The sequence below is a fragment of the Rhyacophila brunnea genome, unplaced genomic scaffold (genome assembly GCF_057557595.1).
Source record: "Rhyacophila brunnea isolate RB1 unplaced genomic scaffold, BYU_Rbru_1.0 scaffold_12, whole genome shotgun sequence".
Lineage (NCBI taxonomy): Eukaryota > Metazoa > Arthropoda > Insecta > Trichoptera > Rhyacophilidae > Rhyacophila > Rhyacophila brunnea.
In genome coordinates this window covers 12,219,970-12,235,052 of record NW_028232774.1, presented here as the reverse complement: position 1 = coordinate 12,235,052, position 15,083 = coordinate 12,219,970, and the positions used below count along the sequence as shown (strand labels likewise).

At 31.4% G+C, this 15,083-nt stretch overlaps 1 protein-coding gene across 1 annotated transcript in view; it reads right to left on the bottom strand.

The window, feature by feature from the left end:
* Nucleotides 1-15,083, bottom strand: part of Neto (Neuropilin and tolloid-like) — a 147,560-nt gene that overhangs the window by 57,335 nt on the left and 75,142 nt on the right. The window contains exons 2-5 of the mRNA XM_085940136.1: nucleotides 7,829-7,914; nucleotides 5,299-5,473; nucleotides 4,351-4,511; nucleotides 2,916-3,013 (exon numbers count right to left, since the gene is read on the bottom strand). Coding sequence (XP_085796262.1) covers nucleotides 2,916-3,013; nucleotides 4,351-4,511; nucleotides 5,299-5,473; nucleotides 7,829-7,914 — 520 coding nt within the window. The remainder of the gene's footprint in view (nucleotides 1-2,915; nucleotides 3,014-4,350; nucleotides 4,512-5,298; nucleotides 5,474-7,828; nucleotides 7,915-15,083) is intronic.

Below are 15,083 nucleotides of genomic sequence, written 5' to 3'. Positions count from 1 at the left end.
CAGAAAAGGTGTAAGTATATTACACTACCGACCATTACAATCTTCCCCTGACAAACCCCTAAGACTTATTGTTTTTCACCAGTGACGTGCACCCTGGGGGCGGCTCATGACATCTCTCTTGCGGAAAAGTAAACATAAGACGTCACCTCAGTAACTCAACACACCTAAGTGCGTAGTTTAATCAGCGCAATGACTAAGCCTTTCCGCTTATGGAAAAGTTAGGCCACTATGACTGTGCTAAACGCCACATCTCCACTCTTCGCAAAGCCCTCCCACTCATTTACTTTGCAAGTTTACTCGGAAGAGAATTTATTAGGCAACTAAATTAAATTGTTTTGTTTGGCGAGCTTAAAGCTGGCATACATTACGCCAGTACTCTACGAACATAATGGACTATTTCACCCCTATTTTATTTATTTATTCAAGAATAATTACATAGATTCACAAAAGGCTTTGGCGCCACGTATGGGCTTGTCCATAAATGACGTTGTAAAATTTTCAATGTTTTTTGACCTTTACATTTAATGGTGTTTTTAAACTTCCCATTTAAATTCTGTCACTTTTTTCCTAGATTCACCCCCCCCCTCCCATATCACCTTTGTTATAGCATTGAACAATATGATTACATTATATTAGATCCCTAACCACCGCCTCACCCCGTAGAGCGTGACGTCATATACGAATGACCCATATTGCACGAGATAATATTGCCCATATTTATTACTTTAACTTTCTTTTATTGTGGTAACTGTAAATTCATGGTGTAAATACATTATATTAGTAATTTAAAACATGTTGAAAATATCCTTATGAGGCGGACGAAACCGGTCCAGATATTAATTATAAAAATGGAATAAGTACGATAAAAAAGTTGCGTCTTATTAAATTAAAATAGTAATTAATAATTTAACATTAGTACTCAGCATATGAATGGTAGGGTGCTATGCCTTTTCACTCATATTATATTGAGTGAACAGTATACACTCACAGAAACAAAGCTCAGAGAACTTGGAGCTTTTGAAATGGGTGTACAGTCGCAAACTCTGTATCAGCTGGATAGACAAAGTTATGATCGTTGAAGATGAACAAGTGAAAGAAATAAAAAAATGCAGTTTGCACTCTTTGGCCACATCATAGGCATCCCGAGAAATATTAACTTCGGAATCTTATCATTCAAGGGAAAAAAAAACTCCGGTAAGTGTGGCTCTAAAATGAAAAGAACGTCCTAGCTAAAACTCGGAGACCCGTTGTGCTCAGCACTCCATCCCTATTTAGAGAAACGATGAACAAGGGAAATAATTGAAATCATCGCCGATATGCGATAACGAATATTGCGCAGAAAGAAGTATTTATTATGTATTTAATAATTCATGGACAGTACTACAAAAACGTGCATGTTGAGCGTAACCAGAATAAACCAAAAAAAAAAATAATATAAAAACACAGAAATTAATGCAATACAGTCTGAGGAAAACTTTGGGTAGAAACAAACTTGAAGTATTTAATAAACAATCGCTGACCAAATCTTATTTTCCAGTGATAGATATACTTGTATAGAGACCGTTGGATCGGTAAGATATTTCTTGATAAATACGTGCTGAGACAACGCACTGGTCCGAGAGTAAAATGTTATCGGATTGGTGAGGCCTCCATCAAGAAATAAATTTATCCGGGATAATGATAGTGGCATTAATTATTATCACAAAATTTAATAAAACTGTGATATTATTATAAATTGTTAATAAAAATAATAAATTACGTGTCTATTTATTTAGTATAATTTGAAATTATGTTTACACACCTAAAATCTGTAATAAAATTAGGGAAAAACTGCGAATTAAACAAAACTTAAAGAGATCATTACTGAAAATGTTAATTTAGCTGATATTAATTCAGTTATAGTTTTAAGAGTTGTTTTTTAAATGAACTAATCCTCTTATTAAATAAAAACCCGTCGTTTTGCACGGCCTCGCAGTTCGTAAAACGATCACATTACGCATAGCATAATTGCTGTTTATCTTGTAATATATTATCATTATAATGCTGACAAAAAAATAGCATGTTGAAAATTTTAATTGAGGTATTTTTTAACACCGTGTTTGGTTTTGTGAAGCTTTGGAAAATTTACGCGGATAGAACCAATTACATTTTGTAGCACTCAATAATTATTATTCGATTATATTAGGTAAATGATACGTATTTAATCATTTCAAAGTTAATTAATAAATAATTAATTACACATTCGCCATAATTATCCACGACCTTTTGCAATTCTCTGGAATTATATTATCAGTTTAAAATAATCATGAATAATATATTATTACCGTATAATAAACAATTAACCTAATAAGTGCAATTATTAAAGTTTTATAATATGGTAATGGTACAAACCATAAGGTTGTTCAGTAAAATAGTTGAAGTTCACTGCAATTAGACTAGATTAGTCTTATAGCCATATGCGGAGGCATCGAAGGTGTTGATGTAGATGATATTCAGACGTTGTTAAAATCACACGGCAAACCCTTAATTAATGTAGAGCTGCAGGAAATGGACTGCCATACGTCCCTAGAAAATGATGTCTCCGAACCTGTTCCCGTGCGAAAGTTAAGTATTAAAACCATTGAAAAGGCCCTTTCTCTTCACAATCAATGCATGGAGTTGTTAGAAGAGAACGACGAAGATTACGAGAGAGTGAGTGCTTTAAAACTTGGCTGTAATGCATTACTTGACAGTATTCGCAAATTTTGCATAATATGTAAACGTAGAGAGGCCAAACATGGGAATCCCCCAATTTTCGCTTATTGCGACGATGTCCAGAACGTATCCCCCACGATGAACGGGGAGGGGGGTACCTGTATTAGTTTTAAAATATGATAATCATTTTGCCAAATAATATTATAGTATTAAAAACTCACCTAGATGGTAGATCAGTACGGTTTGTGAAGACGTCAACAAAATTACTGTCACAGTCATTTGGCTTTTGGAGTACGAAATGTGTGAAGTTGAGTTGAATCTGTGTGGAAAAAATAAATAATAAACTTAATTATACGGTAGATATTTTTAAAATTATGTACTCAAATTTGTTCGACATTAAGAAATCAATTATGAATGATAACAAAGCGTAGGAAGAAAGAACTTACTTCTCTTTGCTATGAAATCTCCCTAAGTAGTTCAATGTACAAGGTGCTAGGGATCAGATACAACTGGCCAAGGAAAATGAGGTGTACTGCAAGTTGTACATGTGCATGGATTTACAGTTGACAGTAAGTATTATTGGGACCATTACAAGAAAATGTATGGGTAAACATGTATTATCCTGCAGTCGGCAAGATTGCATGCATGGAGCAAAAAAGTTTGGAAGTTTCTGAATTTTCATGCGACAGTAGGATTGTTCCGATCTGCGCCTTCGCAGTAGAACTTTCCAGCAAAAAAACTAACTAAGAATGAATTTTCAGGTTGACCGATTTTCACTACCTGTCAAATGTACGAATTACTATTAAATAAAAAGACGACATCGAGAAAAATGAATTGGAGAGACAATCGGCATTTTTACGTGTAAACAATTATTGTCATGGTAGTTTAAAATACGCACTATTGCTGGGAATAAATCCATGCACGTATACAGGCGCTATAAAGTTCACTAAGTATATGTAAAAAATATATTATACGTGCACGGATTTATTTGCATCAATAGTGTGTATTTTAAACCATAGCGATAATAACTGTTTACACGTAAACGTGCTGACTGTCTCGTCAAGCTCATTCAGTTAACCTCAAAATGAGTCTCTGCACGGTGTCGCTCGTTTTTTTCTAGCATGTTTATCGTTCTACTGCACAGGCGCAGATGTTGAACGATTCCCAACTGTCGCGTGAAAATTCTGAAGCTTCCGAACTATTTTGAATCTTGCAACTTGCAGGATAATACATGCTTACACGTGAATTTTCTTGTTATGTCCGCGATAATACGTACTATCAGCAGCAAATTCATACACGTGTAAACGGGGTATAATATTACTTCTAATATTAACGCAGTGAAAATGAATCTGACAAAACCTGAGTGGAACGATAATTTTCACCGATGTTAAAAAAATGCAAAAGTATTTAATCTCTAAGTGAATTAAAAAACAAAATAGTGTTGTAAAATAGATAATTCATTACGATGTTGCGGGTACAAAAATTATACGACAATTTTGTATTTGATATTAAGTTTGACATAAGTTAAAAAAAAATCTAGAAGTATTTGAATGAAGAAATACTGCAGATGCTAATTAATATCAAATAAGTAATGGACATTCTTGGCATTATTTATTTTATGATTGATTGTGCTCTCTAAATATTGAGAATTCGTACCTTTTTTGATTTGTCTACAGTGATCACCCACATGCAGTCTAGTGGGATGCCATACTGCACGGTGACCTTCAATCTTTCAGGATCTATGTCTGTTGATTTTATGTGACCTTCTTCTCCGCCCATATCCATTCGGCACACTTCCAATTCTGGCACATAGTAAGCTGTCAAAAAAGAATAACATGTTATTATTTTTGAGTAAGAAACAAGATCGAAAAGTTTGAGGTTAAATACTAAATACTACTAACTCAATTTGGAGAGCGCTTATGAACAGGTATTAAAAAGGCCAATAGTTAAAATCTGTCACAATTAAGTATGGCAGTTGTAGCATAGTGGTAATGCATAGGGAGCGATACCTAAGAGATGCAGGTTCGATACCTGCCGGGTGTCTTACTTTTTTCAAAAAATATTTTTCCTATTGGTTATATTTTCTCATGAGTGTTTTCAGAATTATGTATGTATAGTAATGTCATTATTTTCAAAGCAATGTGTTTATTTTAAGTTTTCATTCTTCAAACGCTAACTACATATCAATTCAAAAGAATAATATATATTTTAAGCGTTAAATTGTCTCCTAGATAAAGACTTCTGTAGTTTCCATGTGGAATTCTTTGAAGTATGTTCCATTTTGATGTGTGTGACGTGTCATTTGAGAGCTTGTCAGAAAATTTATGGTCTCAAAAGTCTTTTTTCTGGCTCATTACAATATATTTAAGCTCTATATCTATAAGGTTTCTTCAATAGTTTCTATTGCTAGCTTGAAATAGTAGATAATAATGGATTATTCTAATAAGACTTTATTTACAGAACATTCAAAGCAGTTATATAGAATTTACAAGCACATACTTTACTTTGAAATCGATTTATTTTAACTTGACCATTAATAAATAGCTCGATAGTTAATATAATATTATCTACTTGTCTTTGTACAAAGTAGATTGTAACACTCACCTGTAGTTGGTTTCGGTATATATTCATAGACTGCTGTAAACCCCCCATACTCTATGCTCTCATCTGATCGGAAATGCAGCCATAAGTAACGACCGGATGACGTAACGATATTGGGGAACTTGTCACCACAAAAATGGCCGATACGTGGTGAGTAGCCGTGAGCTCCGTCGAGTACCTGTGAAGACAATAGTCAGTGACTATATTAATTTATTACTTCATGTGATGACAGTTTGTCATTGACGAGAGAATCGGATGCACTGTGTAAAGCTAATTACAGCTATAGTTGGGTTTCGGGAATTTTGACCGACGGGAATTCTCAAGAAATTTTCGAGATTTTCCATCCCGAATCTCGAGAATTGAAATTTTTAACATTTCGGAAAATCCCGGATTTCGAGAATCTTTTTTCGGGATTCGGGATTTCTTTATTATCAAAAAATATTAATAATTGAAAAATCGATTTTTTATATGAAAAAAGTGGACAGAAAACACAAAACGTTCAAAGACTGATCGGGGCATTTAACACAATTAAGCCAACGTCGACTCAATTGAAGTCGAAATGAGCGCAATTTTTGCAACATCAGGGAATTTTGTGTCTCAAAAGCGTACGCGATTGTCAGACGCAGCGATTGGCAGTCTGTGTTTTTTGAAATTGCATTTTAATAAGTAATGTTTTGAATTATTTTTGTTTTCCTACTTCTATTTTGTTTGTTTTCTTACATAAATAAAAAAAATCATATTTTTTTGAAAATTTGTTTTTACACTGATTTTAGGATTTTTTTTTTAATTTCCAGATATCTCGAGAATTCTTTTCTTGAAATCCTGAATCTCGAGAATTCAAAATTTTCATCATTTCGGGAAATCCCGAATCTCGAGATTGAGATTTTCTCGGGAAATACCCAACTCTAATTACAGCTAATCTTGACGTCACCGTAATATTATAATATTATTGTTTCAGGTGTTATGTGGATATCTCAGCAATATGAATGGATCAATAAAAGGCTTTTGAACATGCTCTTGTACAGGCGGCCTTTCAGACTTTCGTACGTAATTCTTTCCTGGAAATATGCACGAATGTTGAATATACGAAAGTAGTGTAATGTAATGAGATATTTAAAAGTATATTTTAAAATATTTATTTATTAATGGGTATAGAACTTAAGTTGATACTGTGGCAAAGAACAGGATACATAATGGGTAAAAGATTTTATGTCTTCAGGGGAAGAAGCGATTCGCAGCTCTGCGATGAATGTGATGTTTTGGAGGACATTGTACTTATAGCAGTACAGTGCTCTAAATATGAACGATACGTACAGCTGTGAATTGCGGATATCTTTGAAAATGTCGACGATTTATTGAAAGGTAAAAAAAAGAGCTTGGCAGCATTGTAAAGTGATTTAAAACAGAATTGGAGTAAGGGCCTGGATCAGCGAATCTTTTTCTAGATGAGAAGAGGCGATATGCAGCGATTCGCAATTAAAGCATCGGTAAAATCATTAAAAAAAATCAATCAAAATAATAAAGTTAACAAGGTGTATTACAAATGAGGTGTTTACTTCGCAAGAGGTAGTTGAATACCAGCCTTTTTCTTTGTGGAGAAAAGAGTGAATGCATGGAAGCGCGTAGTTTTTACATTATCAATAAAAATTTAATTAAAAAGAAAATGCACAAAATAGCAAATTGTACGAAAGTCGAAGGTTGGTTGTATTTTTATTTGTCTTAAAAGAGATACAAAGTATTGCATTCAGGAAAACAGAGTCAAGAGTAACAGATGGTATTTGAAATGAATCTCCCTTAATAATGGGGTTTACATACTTTAATATATATGTGGCGCTGTAATATACGTATAGATTCAGTGGCGAAGACTCTATACTAGGCGATTATTTAAAGTCTACTTTTAAATTTTAAACTGTACGATGTTTAATTTATATATATTATGCTATAAAAATAATTTAATTTGCCAACGACATCTGTCGTATATGTAGGAATGTATTATAAATAATAATAGTGTACACTTTGTCAGTCATAATTAATTGTTTTAATTGAATCAAGAGTACACATTTCAAGTAATGTTAGTCAGTTTAAAAAAAAATCATGTTGCCCCTGCATAAACCATATTATATTACTAGAAAAATATATTATTGTATCTATAAAATATGTATATAAAAATATTTATGATTTAATGGCATTTTATAGATATACGAATATTTTTTTTACTATTATCTATTATGTATTGATTTACGTTGGATTTAATTGAATTTTAAAAACTGATCAAGCGGATCTACAATCTGTAGTCTTAGTTCAATTAAAAGAAATACGTATAACTGATAAAGTGTGTGGACTATTTTTGTCGAATATTAAGAGCGTAAGAGACTCACAAAATCAATAGATAAAGGATAGTTCAATACGTATCATTTGAAAATAGTCATTTAGTCTACCTCCACCCATCACCATTGCCATGTACCTATACATGTCTACAATATAATAGGGAAATAATAATGCAATAATGTAATATTTAAAAAAGGAAACTTACCTCCAAGTAATCGAATTTGCACCCTTCTGAAGGTTCAATATGAAATTTGTCTCGAAAATCTAACTTGATGAGTTGTCCTTGCCGAGCTGAAACAAAGAAAGGAAAGAATAATTCTTTTATTTAGTTATCAATAATTAAAGAGTGTGCACGAACAACGATAGATGGCACAATTTTGGCATAAGTGAGTTATGAATAGAACATTGGTATATGGCAGCGATTTCCAAACTGGGAGGCGCGGAGTCTTGCAAAGGGAGGCGCGAAAAGTTTAACACAATTAATGTAGACACAGGTTTGCAGTTTGCAAAAGCATAGTTTATACAATGGCCGCTAGTTATAAAATACACAAAAAAACAGTCCTATAAAAGGTTGTTTGCAAACCTCTCTGAAAATATGGGGACTAATTTTATAATACCTCACGTCTTCTATACTATTGTGAAGCGAGCTGGCTAGCTCGTGAAAAAATTAAATAAAAGGGTCAAATCATTATGTTGAAATTTGAGGAAAATTTGTTTAAGAACGATAATTTTGTTGTTTAACTTGTCTATTTGGTTGAAAATTTAAAAAAACTGAGTGAATAAATCAAAGCAAGGACCACTAATGCATTCACTGATTTAAAAAGACAAAGTGAAGGCATTCATAAAAAATTGGAGCTTTGGAAATCAAAATTACGTGGTGATTAAATTAAGTGGTGATTTAAATCGTTTAAATATGAGAAGAAAACGCAAGATAAACATAAACTTTATAAGGATGTTAAAAGAAAAACACTTAAAGATGCTGGTAAATCATATACTTCTAAGAAAGGAGTCGTAATTCCAGGTAAACAGTCGCCAAAAGAAATGAGTGGAATAATGATTAATGTCACAAACACATGACTTATTCTCTACTAAGCTAGACTAAATTCTTAGTTTTGTTGGCATACACAAGAACAACGCTATAAAACATAATATGCTGTTCATCATTATTCTCCTACAGGAATTTTTGTTTATTGATTTTTTAATTAATTTGATTATTTTTATAATAAAATATTAGTTAATTATGTTCCCTGTATAAATAAATACATTTTTGAAATAAAATTCAATAATAAAATCTTTTAACTTGTTGACCGCGGAGCATTTAATTACTGTTTAATCACCGCATTTAAATAACATGCTAATTATATCGAATGACAGATTAATTAGTGTACAACAGATGTTCCGTCCGCGTGGATTTTGGAATTTTATTTACGTTTTATTCATTCCTCAACATTTTGCAAATATGCCATTCATCATTTTTCGTGCACACTCTTCAATAATAATTATAACTAGCGCTTGCATACGTGCATGAATTTAGTACTCATTGTATGGTACTATTAATTTATAGATTGTGAAAATCGGTTTGCCACTATCGTTCTACTGTGAATTCACACGTCATGCAAGTTTTAACTATCGCGTGAAAATTCAGAAACCACTAAACTTTTGATCCATTCATTTTCTTGTTATGGCCGTGATAATACAATATACTGTCAGCAGTAAATCTACGCACGTGTAAAAATGGTATCGCTGATGTTGGAGTAATATAGTAAATATTAAAATAAATATATTTGTTAATATTCATAAAATAGACTAGAAAAAAATCGAATATGTACTGTCATTCCCATAAAACCAGCTAAACAAAGGTAGACAAGATTTGTATTGCGCGCGAGGGGTTTGTTTGTCATTTTCCATACCGAAATACTTACAAAAATACATCTCTATACTTTTGTTTTCAAAAACTTTAGGTGATCTATCAAATATAATCTACCATCCCAAGGGGTTAAAAATACTGTGAATACTAAGGAATTATAAAGAACTAAAGTTAACTGTGAGACGTCTTTCTAACTAGGTAATTTTATCTTTCTCTTTATTGAGTAAAAATAATTGAAAAGTTGTTGGGACGTCTATCGTGTCTATAATAGATTTTTATTACTTAAAAAATAATTTAAAATATTTTGTATTATCTCATTCTTATAGTTTTTTTTTTGCTAATTGCATCTTATATCGTTGGATCCAGACGGAGGTGGAGGAAATAGAAGGTCATTGTTACGTCTTGGTTGTTGAAATGAGAGTTAATTGGTTGATAAAAGAATACATAAGATGATAACCTGAAATTATAAAAGCGGATAATGATGTACTGGTGAGATCGATATGATGAAGAGGTTACTATGTCGAGTGAAGGATTCGTGATAGTAGTAGTACGTCTCGTAACGGACTCGATAAGTTGAGTGAGGAATCATAGATTGTCCTTGTTTATATTAATGCAGTGCATAATATATTACAATTAATTGTCGTAATTACCAATAGAAACAAACACAAGTGATCTAGTTATGATTGAGGAAACACTGTCAATTATTATAGCTCTGTTTTATTTTAATAACAAAACCTGCATATTAAAGTATGATATTCACTTAATACTGAGTAGATCTAATTAACATTGGGTATGTTAATAAAATATTTAATTGAAAAGTAATATAACTACTAGGTACTGATATCTTATAAAATTAATTATGACCGTGGTTTCAATTTTAGAGTGACGTACGAGTATTATGGTATTAATATATATTTTATGTGATTATGATAATCTTATGTTGATTGATTTGATGAAAAAAAACAAGAAATCAGAATAACACATAAACAATTCCTACAAAGTCCACAGTTTTTTCAGACGTAAGGGCGTATGTCTCAAAGACACTACTTTGAATTTAATACGGCACCTGCAAAGCTATTCTTACATAATATCACTTAAAAAGAGCTAGTTACATGTGATAAATATATCACATTTATCACGTTATGTATTCAGGCAGTTTTATTATAATAAGTTAACCGTCTGAAATGTAAAAAAGCACTATATTTTAACAGCCCCTCTCTTGGCTGTGTTAACTTTTAGAGCGAGATGGAGTACGTCAATTTTACATACGCATGCATATGCATTTACGTGAGTAAACGATTAAGTGTAACGCGTATGCGTGGATGCAGCGTGGGTATTATATTTATGCGACAGTGCAACAGACACAAACTCATGTAAATTTACGTGCATCAGAAAGAGACAGTTTATGTGTTACATAATATTATATAGTGGCATATATATATAATAATAATCATATTATAATGTAATTCATTTGTGTCGACTCTCCTTGCTTCTCTTTCACATGGGTATTCTTAACTTAAAGTCATGTAAACTCAGTTAAAGCACACTCAAGTGAGTGGAAAGTTCAGTTTTGGGTAACTGCTCCTGATAAATTCCTAGTGATAAAAAATATGCTTCACGTATAAACGCAGGGTCCCGTGACCGATTAAGACTGGATGTATTGTGGGGCGGGTTTGTTTGAAGAGGACTATATTTGTATTGTCCGTATTTCATCTATCTATCTATCGCTGGTTAATATTATATAAAATAACGCCCGATTTTGAAAGACAATTTAATCGTTTAACAAAGTAAAGTTTTACCCCTCTTACAAACTTTTTGAAAATTCTCGACTTGTTATAACATGATCAAGTTTTGTTTGTCGCCGCAGGCTTTTGGGAAATTATTTCGCACAGGAAAATGTAAGGGATGTGTTGAACTGGGGATTGATCGCCGGCCGAAGTCAAAGATAACTAACTCTTCAAAGGGTAGTTTAAGTACCTACTTACTAAAGCTATCTTGTATCCGAAAATTTCCTGTATACATTTTAAAATAAAGTAATCATTGTATATTATATTATAATAATACAAATTTAAAAAGATTGTTTATTATTTAAGATAATCAAAAATATCAATGAAATAATGTAGTTAAATATAAAGTATTATCAACACTATAGAGCAGTGTCTGTTAAACTGTGTGCTGCGAGAGGTTCAATGTTGCCACGAATAATAATTCTATGATTCTATCCATATTGCGTATTACATTATATTTTTTATTCAAGTATTCGTCGTCGCTAGTATAAACGGATTTAAAGAAAAAATCAGAAGTGAAGAAGACAGTATAAATCCTATCTATATCATTTGCCATCTCTTGATCATCAATATTGTATGAGTGGATCATCAATATTTTTGAAAGATACAACGGTGCACACCTAACAATATTAACAGTGGAAGAAAGTAAAATTTAATAGACTTCAAAACGATCCTGTGTACAAAACTTCATTTTCTGAGCTAGAGTTATCAGCATTTTGGATTTCGGTTTGGAGTCAATATCGTTCATTTACTATTACTGCCATTAAAATCTGTATTGTGCCGTTTAAATTGTCATACTTTTGCGAATTAGTTAGATTGTAGATAAGTAGTTACGTGTTTATTTATGTAATTTAGAGCTACGTCTTGACATAATTTTTCTCAAAATTTATTGCATCCTTCTAACTAAATAATTATTACCTATATAATAATATTATTTTATTATTATCTATACTAAGATTTTTTGTTCAAATTAATACAGTATAATATTTAATTACTTGGTGAGCTATAAAATAAATTCCCCTTCCCCAGTGTGCCACCAGATAAAAAAAAAACTTTGGGAGATACTGGCTATTATAGATAATTTGAATAATTGAAGTATTTAAGGATTGAAGAAATTTAATGCAAATGCAGGAGAGGAAGTTGAATAACTCGACTTCAAAATTAAATATACGATTGTAACTTATACGTAACTGTTTTCAACATTTCGTAAATGAAGAGCGCTCTCAACTAATCCATTATTACTAATGCATAAAAAATATTTATTTAAGTTTGTTAACAATATGTATTAATGGGGACAAGTCAGGCGAAAATATTTATTTTATTGTATTCATAGCTGCACTGGATGAGATTGTTAGTTCACAGTTTTAATATGTGGACAAGAAGCTCTTATTTGATAGTACTTAAAGATCTTTAATACATATTATTAAGCTAGACATTAAGGGTAAGACTTTGAAGGAAATTAGAATAATTATATTATTACTATCGATAGTGTATACCATATAGAATATTTAAACACTACGTAATCGAGTATTCATAATTGTATTATGCCCACTTTGTTTAATGATAATATATCATAATTAGGTTTTAATAGAATCCCTAGGCTCGGCAGATTTGATGATTGAACCATGAACTTGTGATGAGAGTGTAATTATTGAAAAGGTACCTAAACTAAATTCTAGCTGAATTTTTAACTTTTACCGTGTGGCGTCAAGGGAATTTCTCTCGTCGATTCACGACTGCCTTGGTGAAATCGTATGTCTTTCAAACATAATTATAGTGTTTAAACTAATAAAATATATTTTTCATTTGTCACCGTCTTATATCAAAAGTTGGGGTCAAAATTGCAACCCGTCTCCCTATCCTGGACCAGTGGTATCAAATCACCAACGCCTTGGACATTGAGCCACTTACGGAGGTTGCTTAGCCAAGATAACCTCCCATTACCCAAAATATTCTTTTCGATAATACATTAATTTCTCAACTAAACGTCACAATGTTGATTTTTTTAATACTTACATTTAAATTTACACACTATCGATAATTGAGCATATTTTAAAATTATTTGACAATTTCAGAAATGTTTTCTGTTAAAAATTATCTTATTACACAATTCGGTGTGCTTTACAACATTTTACTTGCGATGTCAAAGATTGTTTTCATGCGTTTGTATTGTTTTATAATAACTTTATTCTTCATAGTGTTTAGATGACATTCATGTTATAATCAAACTTTTTTTTAAGGATTAACTTATTGGATAAGAAATAATAATAATTAAACCATCATAATATAAGTTTTATATTACACAAAACGGTTAATCGAAAACTATAAAAGAATTTTTTACCGAGTTAAATTCAATAATGTAAATACATAATGCGCGTGTCGACAAAATAATAATTTATTCTTAAAATTGGGATTGTAAAATGATGAAAACTTTTTATGAGATTTTTTAAAAATAATATACCTAATTGGTATATAAAATATAGTATATTATGTTCATTAATTCTTGATTCGCATGATAAAAAAGATGGCGAATAATAATGAGCCCGAATTCTTCAATTTATATTTTCATTCAGCAGCTGGGATCTTAAATGAGATAATGAGAAGATAAAAAGAACTTTTTATATACAACGTTTTTAAATTCGTTCTTAAACGATCAATAAAAAATGTACTTGACATGTCATATTGATTTAAATAGTAACGCACGTATATATTATTAATTTAGTTGCTAGGACCACAGACCCCTAGCAACCAATTATGGTGTCGAAATAACTTTTCATACAAAACAGAATTAACTGAAAATGAATTCAATTCTACTTAAAGATGGCTAAGAGTATTAAAAAAATGCATTGGCATCGTGTTCTGATATATTCTAAAAGTTTCAAATATCTAGCTAGTCGGGAAGTTAGTTAAAAATCGATTGCAAGATTTGTACCGGACAAATAAGAATACGAGCTAAGAAAAACGTTGTAAAATAAATACATAATGCTATATTTTATATTTAATGTTTTTTGACTATTCGCAGCAGTTTTTTTTAATAAATTATTTATTTTTGTTTATACTTTCAAACACAATTAACTCAATTGAAGTTTGTTTGTTTTCAATACAAAATTCTAAATTGTTCCATATTTATTAAAATCCACCATATTGCATTGGAGTGGCGAAGACTCCATACTAGGCGATTATTTAAAGCCTACCTTCTTAAGAAAATATTTTTTAATTGCATATTGACATATTTATATACTTAATCACTTCATTATTTTATGTTATATAAAAATAAATTATTTTGCCAACGAGAGATGTCGTATATGTAGGAATATATTACAGTATTACACAGTTTACGAAACAACTGCAAAGTATTAAAAAATAAACCACAGCGCGCCGTAAATAAATAATAAACGCCGCGACGTCTCGACGTAAATAAATCTCAGGTTATGTGTGAAATAATTCTGAATTTTTTTCCTATGGACTTTACGTCTCGTAACTTCAGCAAGTCTGATGATTTGTACGAAATAAGGTAAGCTCCTGTCGCAGAGCCTAAAACATTCGCGCATAATTATATTGTCACGACTGCGCACTTTGTCCAAAATCATTAATAATTAGATAATTAAAAAAAAATTTCAACGGCGTTTAATCGAATATTAATAAATAAGTAAGTACAGATTGTTTTTATAAATAAAAATAAATTTTATCTAATGATTTTTGATGGGTTGACACATCGCTCATTTTTATGTCGTCAATGAGTTTTTGAACTTTTATTGAATTAGTGTGTCGTTGTCATTTACTAGTGTGTACCTATTCATTAGTAG